The 13,590-nt window shown below is 40.9% G+C and overlaps 1 protein-coding gene across 17 annotated transcripts in view; it reads right to left on the bottom strand.

The window, feature by feature from the left end:
- raraa (retinoic acid receptor, alpha a) overlaps positions 1-13,590 on the bottom strand; it is a 594,392-nt gene that overhangs the window by 26,194 nt on the left and 554,608 nt on the right. For all 17 annotated transcript variants that reach the window (XM_068013478.1, XM_068013476.1, XM_068013481.1 and 14 more), the window contains 3 exons: positions 7,820-7,980; positions 1,912-2,088; positions 394-598 (listed from right to left, as the gene is read on the bottom strand). In XM_068013478.1, coding sequence (XP_067869579.1) covers positions 394-598; positions 1,912-2,088; positions 7,820-7,980 — 543 coding nt within the window. The remainder of the gene's footprint in view (positions 1-393; positions 599-1,911; positions 2,089-7,819; positions 7,981-13,590) is intronic.

Genomic DNA, 13,590 nt, shown 5'->3' with positions numbered 1-13,590 from the left:
AATATATTCCTCCTGAGCTCCACTGATTGCTCCTTTAAATATTGCCCTCTGTTGTCCTGCCTCTTGGATAATATTTTTCTCTAATTCATCTTTCTTAGCTTCACGTTCATTAGTTGGGTTTTTCCTCACTTACTTTGGGCTTTGTATTATCAATATCATTCTCAATCATTATTGTAAACCTTATTATATTGTGATCACTATTCCCTAGATGTTCTCCCATACTTACTCCACTTACATGCTCCGATTAATTTCTATTACTAATCATGAAGCAACGGTCATCAGTCAAGTTATCAAGTTAATTTGTATTAATCTACCACATCATAGTACAACATGCTGGAACTCCTATCTGCAAAGGTGAAAGGTGTGAAATGATAGTGTTTCTCTTCCTCTTACCTCCACAAATGAGACAAATGGCACTAAGGAGCCCAGTCTCTGCATCATCCATCTCAAGTGGCAGTAATTGATTGGCAAACGCAAAAACCAGATCAGTGAGAGGACCGAAGCCTGCATTATGCATCTGTGTCCTGTTCAAGGTAAGGCCATCAGAAAAGGTCATGGTATCCTGGTCAGGGGTGTACCTGGTACAGATTCGTAAAATCTAAGTAAACAAAGAAACAAGATGAATGCATGCAGATCAACTCTTCAGTACCACAATCAATACAGATATATAGTCCACACACTCACAACACTGGTACCAAATGGCCTTGTCTGTCACAACACAATGACCAGCAGGATAAGTGTCTCTTAGACCGTACTAACATGCACGGATCACTATTTTAGTGCTAATATTTTCCCTTGCTCTTCGAAAGACATTGACGCCTTACTAGGGTTACAGCTCCACAGGTGCCTATTGCTCTACAATACCTTGTCCAAGGCACCATTCCTCAGGTATGATAAGATAATGAGTGTCGCAAATATTTGTTAAACCATGAAGAAAATTGGAGCCAAAGCTGATCGCCCAATATCCAAGTACACTGTAGGGAAAGGATCATTGGATACCAATAAGGAGCACAGGCCTTAATTGATTTCTCTCATCCTTGAGTCCAAGAATGAAGTGTAGCATCCATAGCATCACCCAGGCTGAGATCAGCTAAATGTAAACTAGATGTAGATTTAAACAAAGTCTCCTGCAGGCACCGAATGTCAGGTTTGTTAACAGCCTTAAATGGAGTATCCACTGCCTTTCTGTGGTAACAAAGGAGACTCATAAAGGTGCCAGAAGCCACTTGCTTTTGAGGTGCCAGACTGTTACAGGTACCAAGGCATGAGGCCCTCTGAATTCTGTTGATATGGTCCAGTGACTGCAGTCTGTTAAAGATACATGTAAGCAAAACTTTTCAATGTTGCCATTGCTTGCTTTGATGCTATTTGTATATAAGATCTAAATACAAGGAAAGAACACTTTGCATTTAGTCAACGGTAACAGAGTTGACCCTTCTCTGTAAGCGTTTAATACACAGTGGCAACATTCCCCATTTCCATAATGCCATCTCTCACCTCGATAGGCACTAAAGGAAGATGAGGGTAATTCCCCAATGAATCAGTTGTTAAAGGCAATACAGAATTGAACTATATAGACTGGAAGTTTGCAGGTTCGATCCTTAATCTGTATTGAGCTCATCTCAGCAACTGGGGTACTACAGCTGGATTCAGCTCCTCTGGGGTAGGGGCAGGAAAAAATCAGCCACTGTTGCTGCTCCAGTTCAATATCCAGCGATCATCTGAGGAAAAGATTGCACTGCCTCCCTGTGGTCTAACAGCTGCTGACACAAACTGGCACAGATTATTGATGAAGAATAGTAACATCTATGAAGGACCAGATGAGCTGTGCCCATGGAGCAATCTTCTGGATAGGAAAAAGGGAAAGAAATTTGTAGAAAATATATGATAAAACTGAGATACTGCACTCACCAAGATGTCTAGACATGCAGCTTTGAGGAGGGTAATTTGGTCAGCGATGGTTAGAGTGGTAAATCCAGGCAAATGTTTGGCAAACTCGACCGTCTTGATAATGCACTTAGTCGAGAGTTCGCTGAACTTGTCCCAGAGATCAATGTCTAACGTTACTCGCTGCTCAGCGCTGTTATTCTGCAAAGGGAACAGAGTTACATTAGAATAGGAAAAGTGGGATGCCCCAACATGATAATTTCCAAAATATCCGTACTTTTGCTTTTTACCTACAGCAAAATCAAAACTGGATATTTAAATATTTACATGAAACCTAAGCCTGTTTTTCCCTGCAATGAAAATATTGTGGTTATTGTAGCATCCCTTTCCCTCTGACTATAACTACTACAAACATGAAACTGGATACTGAAATCAGTTTACATATTAACATAAGTTGCATCCATTCCCTCAGTTTGTGTTATCACTCTTCCCTGTTCATTGAAGAATAAACTGGAGCAGAGGATGCTATTGCAAGATGGTTCCATACATAACCTGGTGTAGATGACATTAAATTGTGAGTGGCATTCCCCACACTTGTACCCTCAAAATAACCAACAGAGAGTGAGGTATGAATACATGATCAAAGGGCTTAAGTTCCTTTGTAAAATAATATAGAAAAATGGTTATTTTCTTTTGTAACTAAGCACCAGCTATGGAAATTGTGGGAATGGATGGTTTTAAAACATTCAATATTCAGCAATGTTGTTTCATGGTAGATTATTTATTACAGAGAAAAACAGGCACTCCATTTTTCAATAAAAGAGACTGGTGACGGTGACTGTTTCTTTGGGTTATGACATGACCTTATCAAACGCTTGGGATTTTACAATCATTTTTGGATACATTTGTTTTAAATAAAGAATAAAAACATTAAGTGAGCTGAAATGTGGAAAACTATAAACAGCATCAATTCTTCTGTGAATTAATGATATAAGGGTCACCTTATATGATTGGGGGACATGGCCCCTTCTAAGTAGCATATAAGGTGTAATTTTACAAATTCTTGCTCCTGGCACATAGCTTCACCTGATGGAAGCTCATGTCATAAATTATGGCATGGACATCAGATATTGCATAACATTTCTGCTATTAAACTAGATGGATAACCATGTAGGGCTGGCTACCCTTCCATCTGCATTCCCAAAATAAATTACAAGCCCAAGTTTGTAGAATGTACCCGATGATCTACGTAATTAAATTGCTTCAAATTCTAATTCAGTTGTAATTACCCATAGTTTCAGAAAATGTCATTATTGGTTTTTAGATCCAAGGAGAATGGAGGACCACATCTTTAGTTCATATATTACTGACAAGGAAGTGCTGAATGGCTCTGAGCTCAAATTATATCCTTTGTGTGCAACATGTCCACTCTGAATGACTGCATTCAATAAAGCTACTCAAACATCTTGCCCGTAACTCCATGCACCCTCTAGAGTAAGACTGAGTCATAGAAATGAGAGGACTCCAGATTCTATCCCCATCCTCAGTCGGTGCTGAGTCAACTTATTTCAACTGGGCAGAAATAAATTAGGTTTCAACATCCCTGGGATACAGACAGGGAAAAAAATCACCTCGACTTACTGCAGCTGATTGCTATCCTTGCTGGAGGTGTGCACAAGTGCATGCATGTTGGGTGAGGACAGCTTCAGGCTCAGCAGTGATGAGCTCCATAATCACTACACACGAATAAGGAGCAGGAGTAAGCCATTCAGCCCCTCAAGCCTGCTTCGCCATTCTATAAGACCATGGCTGATCCGTTTGTGGACACAACTTCACTTTCCTGCCTACCCAATGACATAAAGGGATTATGAGGACAGTGTGGAAAAAAGACATTGAAGTGGATGATCAGCCATGACAGGCTCGAAAGGCTGAATGGCCTGCTCCTATGTATCCCCCGATACCCAGGCTTACATACAAAGACTTGGGAGAGAAAGTGAAGGATTGCAGGCTCCCAATAAATGAAATGTTGCAAGAGTCAGACATTTAGGTAAAGATGGGGGGAATAAAATGGAAATTTCTTTTGAATCACAATATCTGGAACTTTGTACAGGACTATTAAATAAGCAGAGCTAATACGAAATGGTGTCTTTTCTAAGAAGTAAACGATCACATAGTCACAGTGGTAGCAACAATGATGGCAACTGCTTTCATCCTTTTAGCAGGTAAAAAATTACAGCACATTACTTTCAGGCAGCTCCATCGCAGTTACTTTTTCTTCCCCTAAAAACTCTCTGCTGTCACTTCTGCACTTGTACATGTGATCAAGGACAGAACAACCTTAATAGATGCCACATCATTTAAGGATCAGTTTTAATGGAATGCCTGTTTCTGCTTGGTTTGGCAGTAACTGCGAGCAAGCAAGAAAATAAAGTGCTTAATGCAGCAGAGTTGCTTCCATGCATAAGACACTGACCTTCACAACTGTCATCTTGGGATGACAGTCTAGGACAGGGGAATGGCACAAGCAGCAGCGTAAAGCAATAGAATGTAACATACATCACTTGACACAAAGGATTAAGAAATAAAATAAATGGGAGCAGCTGCTGCCAAGTAATTATTATGGTCGAAGCACACAAGATTATTTTGAACTAATCTGGCATAAAATACAGTATAGGTGCTTACAAAGACTGAGCATCTGATTTCTGACCTTCCTTCCTCTTTTATTCACAAGGTCGAGACAACCTGGCAACAAATTCATCCGTGAACCCTGTTACAACAGTTTACTGGATGACATTTTTGTCTTTCTTCCAAGTCCTTCTCTCTTGAGGTTTCTGGGATTCGGTCCCACAGCACCAGCACCCATTTGGCCATTCTTCATGACTGAGCTGAGACAGCAAGTGGCAGCAAACTACTTGAGCAGACAGGGAACCACAGCCTGAGCCCAAGTCGGATCCTGCTCTCCCGTGGCATCGACATGAGCATTTTCCAGCAGAGGCTCATCTCAAAGAAGTTCAGATTCCAACGACTTACATTTACATACATGTTCAGGTTCAACTGTCAGGATTCATTTTCCGGCAGGACGAGGAACAGGAACCTTTCCTGATCTTTCGCCTCCCTAACTCAAGACACTGTTATCCAGTTGCAGTACCCTTACCACTGCCCCATCTGAGATTAGCTACCTCAGCACAGGTCAGTGATTGAACAAGGGACTTTGCAGGTCTGTATGGCTCAACCACTCACTGAACAAACTCAGAATCGTTTGTACTGATAGGACTGCGTCAAAATGATTTTAACAATTAACAATGAAATGAACACTGCAATAATTACCAGTGTTAAAATTAATTTCAACTTGCCCAATTCCCTAATATTATTGCACAGAAATATGGCTCTTGAGATTCCACCATGGGCTTTTAGTGTATCAATAATTAACACACTTTTCTGACATTTCTCCTGCCTCTATTTCAGTGAAGATGTTAAGCCACTTACTTTAAATTTATATGAAATGGGTTATCGTCCCTGCTAAAATAGTGGTGAGATGAATTTTAGATCACAGATTAAATGTTTGAACGTTGTTATCCCATGGTATAATTTTGGGGTGGTGATGTCTAAGAGGCCAGGCAGTATGTTTAGGCTCATCATGTTATTCCATGACTAGTACAACATTGATTGGCAGCCACAGTTAGTCACAGATCAGAACCTTGGCACATAAAGAAACCTTCTGTGAAGGCGAGGCACATCCTATGGCAGACAGCAAAGAATATCAGTGATCAGTTTGGATTGGCACTTCTGGGGATCTTAGAAACCACTTTGGTGTTGCAATAAATGTATTGCTTTCACCACAAATGCAGGAATTTTATTGGACTGTGTGTGAAAGCTGAACTCAACGGTCCTTCAAAGAATGTTGAAAGGATTTAATTCTTGGCAGATCTGAATGTCAACCTGAGTTAACAGAAGGGAATCTGCCTGTAACATATATTTAATGTTGATGTTGTCATGCAGGCCCCACCTGCCAAGAATGAGACACATTAATTATGCAAAATTAACATTGATTTTTTAAACTGTTACTGGAGTAAACAAAGAAATTGTTGTTTAAAAGAAAGCAACACCAGACCCTAGACTGGAAATATATTTGCATATTTATAAACAGTGCTTAAAAGGGACAAAAGACCATTCCCTGATACATTCAATCCACAATGCACTTTTGATTACCAGACGTTGAAGATGGGGGAACTAGCATTCCAGGTTGATTGCTAAAATGGCCGAACACACAAACAGACGTGGTCAGACCAGTTTAGTCACATGACTAACTGACTGTTGCAGATTTTTTTTTGAACTTGCCACAGAGAATTTGAACTCAGAAAGCTGTTTGCTCCTGGACTGAAAAGACCTCTCGTGGCTGGCTCGCCACAGCCTCTCCTGTCTGCTCTCATCTCTTTCTCATGGAACAGAAAACCATTGAAGACACACGAACTCCAAGAGAGAAAAGTCTCCTACAGTGAACAAGCTTCAAGAGGAATACTGGGCCCCAAGGAAAAGACCATATCTTCAATCAAAGACTATAGCAAGCTCGAAGCACTGTAACAAAAACCCCTCCTCAGAGATTGCCTTGAACTGTTCCACTTTTCTGTCTCTAATTGTATGTTCGTATCGCATGTGCAAGCTAGCATGGGGCGCGGTGTGTATCGGTAGGTGCTAACTGAATTAGAGTTTAAGGTTTAATAAATTTCACTTTTCTTCTTTAAACCTAAGAAAGCCTGTTTGTGCTCAATTCTTTACCTTATAATTGGAAAGCGGTGAACTAGGATCACCAACGGAGAGCTCAAAACACAGTGTGTTTAAAAACAAAACCCTGTTGCAGTAAGACCAGGTGAAGGCTGAAAGGAAACCCTAGACCTCTTTCTCACTTGGTCCTAACAATATTTAAAGGAAAAGCTACTTACAAGTTATTTTCTGTAAAATGCCTTCATTACTCAGTACCTTCAAACCTCTATTGCACCACTTACATTACAAGTCTATTTTGTATGAAATAATGAATGGCCAGGGGATGAACAATAGTCCTGACTGTGATTCTCGCTCCTTGATCTGGAGCTTGTGTTTGCACAGATGGGTTTCTCACTTGTGCCCATATTTGCCCAAAACAAATAAAAACCAAATTGTAACTTCAACCCATCTGTAGTATTTGTTGAACTAGTCCAGGTGCATTAGATTTAGCCATATATGTAAATTGGATGCTAATAGTTGTGTACTTATTCAATGCCCATAACCCTTCTTTACTGGTCTTTTTCCCAACCATTAAGCCCTTCTGTAGCTGGCTACAAGGTTGATGTCCAACAGTTTCATAGATTCTTCTTCTGCTAATTCTTCCTTCTCCGTGATGTACTAGCTGTGAAAGGGATACCACTGTGTGATATTGCTGGATATGGGTCCACTTCTTACCCTTCTTCTTCCACCTATTAGCTTCCCCTCCCTTCAAGGCATTGACATCATGCTGGATTTTGGATCCATTGATGCCAGACACTCTCTAGTACCTTAGTTAAAGTTGCAATTGTTCTTGTGTGAGCATTGTCAATAAGTGGATGGTGTACATGATCCACTGGGATTCCCTGCCTCACTGGTCATAAAAACAATGAAAAGGTTCAACTGATGCACTTTATTTTTAATACACCCCATGATACTAATGTTTGTCTTCAATGCAGCTATTGTGATACTTACAGTAACATAATATAGCACAATATTTGCTGTGATATATTTGCCACTGGATCTAGTCAGTATGTTTAAGAATGACACTAACAGTAATACATCTGACATTCTGTGTACACTAGGATTATTAATACTTGAACGTACAGTAGTGTATTTAATACAGAATCTATATAGTGCATTTAGTAGTGGTATTTACAGTAGTTAGTGCAGTATGCTTATTTCTGATACTTACAGTAGTGTATTTTCCAAGCTGACACAGTGCTGGGAAGGTTTCCTGATGGGCTTTGCGTACTTTCTCTATTAGATCCTCAGTTTCAGGTGTGATTGTGTAGCTTTCTGAACACTCCTGCTTGGGGGTGTCTTTCTTCTTCTTGTTCCTGTCATTTCGCACAGCTGGGAAGTGGCAGAAAAAGAAAGACAAATAGTTGTTGGTTAAGGAGCCAGGAGTTATTAATCAAGTTTTTTAGTTTTTGGTGGTGTGTGAAAAATGTTGGTTACACTTTTGTCAGACTCACTCAATTAATTTAGCTTCAGGACAGAGCTCTTGAACTTGCACCCCTACCAGCGAGTGATAGAGCAGTGATGTGCTGCCCTGGGATTAGGCATCTTAAATTAGACAATGGAGCGTTACATGAGGGATTTCCAGGAGAAAGAAAAAGAACAGAACTGAAGAAAGATATATAAATAATCGAGTAACAATACCAGGACAGGACAAGAGATGCAATGTCTGGATCATCAACATAATTGTGAAATCTATTTGTTTAAAGTCCCTAAAGCTTCTTATGCTGTTTCCATGTCATTGCTTAGGGCACTGGGAGAATAGCAATCAATTGGAGACTCATGACCAAAGACAAAGGAAACTGGGCAGGATCATGGAATTCAAACCCAAAAGCACCAGAGGGAGACCAAAGTTTTAAAAGCAGAAATTGACTTATTTGCTATTGTAAAACAATGGCACTGCCCTTGAGCTGTCAGTACCTTTAACCCATTTTTCCTTGGAAGTTTGCCATCAGGCTTGTTGGAGGCTCAAGCTGCGTGTAGGCTCTTGTGTTATACTGCCTTGGACCCAGAGAATTTTGGGCCTAGGTTGCCGAGGCAGGCACAGAGCTCACATTCCTTACACTGAAATAGACCCTCAGTGACAAGGGTACTGCATGGATGCCGCCGAGCACATACGGCTAAAGTAAAAGCACAATTAATTCACAAGGCGAGGTCCACGAATGGGGAATTACAATGAAGCAGGGTGATGAGCCTGGTGCACTGGCTCCAACGCCTAATTATTATTGTAACTGAAAAACGGCAGCCAGAACCCAAAGCTGTGCAGCACGATTCACAAAAGAATGAGCTCATTACTAAACTATTAGACTGCACACATAATCACTCATGTCTGCTATGCGAATTCAATAACAGGGTAGGGAAAAAAAAAAGAGTACAGAAAATTTAGGAAGAGAAAATTGCAGCTGCACCATGTCGTCAATCATTGCAAAGATCAAATTAAATTGACCAATAACAAGCACAGCCTGATCTTATATCTTCAAGGGTATAACTCTACAGAGAGATCTATCATCTTGTACTAATACGGTAATTCCTCTTAAGCAAATAACCTCTTTGCCATATCATTTTTTTTGCTCCTCTGAGACAGAGTATCACTGAGTCTGGGCATGTTTAGCTTTTAGCTGGCTAGTCTGGAGCTGAATTTTGCTAGCTGAATGTCCCAATCTTTAATCGGGCATCTAGCTTTGCTCAGCCTGCCTACAAGGTCAGGAAGAAAATAAGTACATTCCAAACATAAGGTTATTGTCATTTCAGTACTCTGGCAACATAGAAGAAGTGACAATTAATTGACAGAAACACATAACATCAAGAGGTGTCACCCCGTGCTAGCAGAGGTACTCATTTGTATGTACACATACAAAAAACCCTGATTGGAATATAAAACCACCCCATTTATTTGGATAAACATGGTCATGGAAACTTAGCCTGTACCCCAACCCCATAACATGCACATACCTCTAGGTTTAATGTCACCAATGCTCCAGTGATGCTGCACATCTTGTGCTAGTGCAGTTTCCACTTGCCTGTTGTACTATCACAATAGGGCTGCCACCAGTGCAGTCCATACCACATAGTCCAGTCTTTGGCCAGCAATTTATAAGCTGTAAACTAGTCACCATGGGCTGTATTTTCCATACCTGCCTCAACCAAGGCCAGTAGCATAGGGAGGGGCATGGCTTAAGTTGGAGATTTATAGGGCAGGAGTTTCCACATCCTGGGCTGGTGGCAAATTGGCTGGCCTGTACACTGAGCGAGGCAGGAGGTCATGTGATGAAACCTTCAAGAATATGTCCAACCAGAGTTGATAACCCTAATCAAATGCCATTTTTTGACTGAGGCAGGTAACAAAGCCACAATTTAGCCAGACGTTAGAAGCTGCAGAAGAGCACGCAAAGGCAATTTAGCTGTATTTTTTCCTCCTTCCATAGCAGGAAAGTGCCACTGTCCCCTGATTGCATGGGCAGGAATGGGAACTCAGAAGTTGATTGCAATACTTTTCATGACTAAATAGCTGTCAAGACTCACTGTCTAGGCTTATCCATGTGGGCAAGGCAGTTGGGGGCTGCTGGTATCTCTGGATCTATACTCCAGCAAGAGTCAGTTCCTTCAAAGAAATAAAATCAAAAATTTGGGGGAAGAAACAGACCAGCGGCAAGTGGTAACAGGGAAAGCAAATCATTTTCACAGGCAATTACCTCCCAATTGTTGAAATGCAACAAAACACACATTATAATTCTGTGCAGGCCGAAAGGTCACTAATGGTTAATAGAGTAGGCAATATCAGTAATTATACCTAAAATTAGAATTATTTATGTCAGCAACGACAAATACTAAGCAATAATAAAGCATATAACAGCTCTAAAATGACACTGCATTTCATCCGAGTGTCAATAGTTTATTAAAGAACGACACATTTGAAATTACTGTTCGTTCAATTAGACAAAACATCATGTAAATGATGCAACATTTGTAAGTGATGCAACATTTGTTACTTTCAATTAGCTCAGCTCAACATACTACAAGCCCATTTAATGAAACACTATCCAAGTCTGCCAGACACAATGCCCATTTTGTGCCAGTTTTTAGCATTACACTCATTTCTATCCCACTGACCCTGACTGAGATGCCGTTCTACTATTTTAGTGATAATGGGCAGCCTTCTCGTACCTTCACAAACTGGTCTTGCGAGAGCAAAGGACAAATTGAGTTTGAGCAGGCTATTGACTCATGGAGGGCATTGTAGTCAAGTCCAACCCTGTCCTTATTCAACCTTCCTAGGTAAAGCAGGATGGCAGAATAGCAAATCGGGAGCAGAAACTCTGGCTATCTTTTCTCTCCTCCCTTGCCCAGGGTGCCAATATGAATTGCAGCATCCCCAACCACTGTTTGGGCAGAGACAGGCTAACTCAGAATAGGACAGCAACTGAACCCAAGGTCTTGTCATCTATGCAGTTCAGTTACGCATCTTCTTTGCTATCTGAGCCATGAGTTACTCAAAGGCTTGCCAGTGAATTCAGTTTCTCCAAGCACTGCTACCAGAGGCAGCTTGTTATGGGCATCAGTTAAATCCATCCACGGAACCAAAAAAAAAATAATGTTTTGTTTTTTGGAGGACAAAGCGCTGCAGCAGGAACAATGCCAGGCAGCATCATAAACAGTAAATCTTACCCAGACCATTCAAAAAATATAGAAACCACACTGACTATCTTTTTATGCATTATAGTTTCATTCAGAGCCTCAGCTAAGATAATAAAAATGTTTTATATTGGAAATAAAACAGGTCAGAACAAGAAAATAAGTGAGGGAGTGACTTTTCCTAGCTCTGTGTAAATTGGAGGTCAAATGTTGCAAAATCTGAATTTTGTTTTTAACAGTTGTGCTGGCCTGTAATGACAGGCCAATAATTATGTAGCAATAGCATTCACCGCCTAGATCCGTCCAGAGACTTCACTAAAACAATATGTCACTGTAGTATCTCCTATGCTTGTACATCAAGAATCTATTTATGCTGTATTTAGAATGATCTTTCTCTCCAGGTTATAATTGTTCACACTCAATTGAAAGCAACTGTCTTGACTTCTCAGGGTCCAGTCAACACAATCCAGTTTTTTCCCTGTGGAAGGAGCAAGGCACAACAACCATAATGTTCAACTGGCATAATATGGCAATAGTGCTGTGCTCATCGTACTCAAGAACGATGGTGCCAATAAAGAACGGAGCAAATGTTCATGGTAGATGGTGTGCTGAAGAATATGCGGGCCATTAGTGACAGATATTGTGTGCCACAAGTCTTACATAACTATAAGAAATGCTGGAACCACTCAGCAGGTCTGGCAGCATCTGTGAAAAGAGAAGCAGAGTTAACGTTAACTCTGCTTCCCTTTTCACAGATGCTGCCAGACCTGCTGAGTGGTTCCAGCATTTCTTGTTTCTATTTCAGATTTCCAGCATCTGCAGTATTTTGCTTTTATCTTACATAACTATGTTCTGGGGGCGGAGGAGGAGTTTCCTCTTGACCTTTTACACCTTGCCTCCAAACTGGCATGAAGCCTATCAGCACTTCTCTCACTTCAGCATGCCATTGCTGTCTGTCGGTGGCCAGGGTTTCCTAAGAGTCAGCGACCATGTTACACCGCTTGAAGGGAATCATCAGTGAATCTTGGTCATGGTTTTGTTGTCCATTCTGCTTTCTTCTGGCATCTACCAGTTCTCAATAGAGCAAGTGCTTCAATAATCGTACGTCATCCATCCGAACAACATGCTCAACTCAACGGAGCTAACCATTGATTATTATAGCCTTTTTGCTGATTCTATCATCACATTCCAGTACTTTGTTATTGCTGATCTTGCCCTGCCACCTTATACGAAGTAAGGTGCAAAGGTGTCTATGGTGAAACTTTCCCAGCTGTTGAGTGTAGTTTCTTTAGAGTGCCCATGTTTTGCATCATACAGGAGACACTAGTAAGGGCAATTGCATTATAAATCTTCAGTTTAGTGGTGCCCTTGATATCACACTGATTACAAACACAATTGGACAGTCTATCAAAGGCTACATTTATTTTCTGTATGCGAGTTATCACTTCTTTATCGATCCTTGTGTCATCAGGCCGTGCATTTCCAAGTCAGGTGAACTCCTTGATTACATTTGATTATTCAATAATCCAACATGTGGCTTCCCAGGAGCTGATTGATACATTTCTTCAGACCAATAGTAAGCCCATAGCTACTAGCAGAACCACAGAAATGTTACAGCGCAGAAGGCGGCCATTTTGCTCATTGTGTCTGCACCGGATCTTCAAATGAGCAATTTGGCTCATTGTGTCTGCACCGGCTCTTCAAATGAGCAATTCACTTAGTGCCACTCCCCTGCCTTCTCCCCGTAACCCTGCACATTCTTCCTTTCTATATTACAGTCTAATTCCGTTTGAATGCTTCAATTGAAGCTGCCTGCACCACGCTCTCAGGCAGTGCATTCCAGACCTTAACCACGCACTGCGTGACAAAGCTTTTCCTTGTGTCACTTTTGCTTCTTTTACCAATTATTTTAAACCTGTGCCCTCTCATTCTTGATCCTTTCGCGAGTGGGAACAGTTTCTCCTTATCCATTCTGTCCAGACCCCTCATGATTTTGAATACCTCTATTAAATCTCCTCTCAGCTTTCTTTTCTCCAAGGAAAACAGCCCTAACTTCTCCAATATATCTTCATAACTGAAGTTCCTCATCCCTCAAATCATTCTCGTGAATCTTTACTGCACACTCTCCAATGCCTTCACATCTTTCCTAAAGAGCGGTGCCCAGAATTGGACGAAATACTGCAGCTGAGGCCGAACTAGTGTCTTATACAAGTTCAACATAACCTCCTTGCTCTTGTACTCTATGTCTCTATTAATAAAGCCCAGGATACTGTATGCTTTATTAACTGCTATCTCAACCCATCTTGCCACCTT

Source organism: Heterodontus francisci, chromosome 33 (assembly GCF_036365525.1).
Source record: "Heterodontus francisci isolate sHetFra1 chromosome 33, sHetFra1.hap1, whole genome shotgun sequence".
Taxonomy (NCBI): Eukaryota; Metazoa; Chordata; class Chondrichthyes; order Heterodontiformes; family Heterodontidae; genus Heterodontus; species Heterodontus francisci.
Note: the sequence above shows the minus strand (reverse complement) of the source record. Positions and strands in the feature narration are given on the sequence as shown.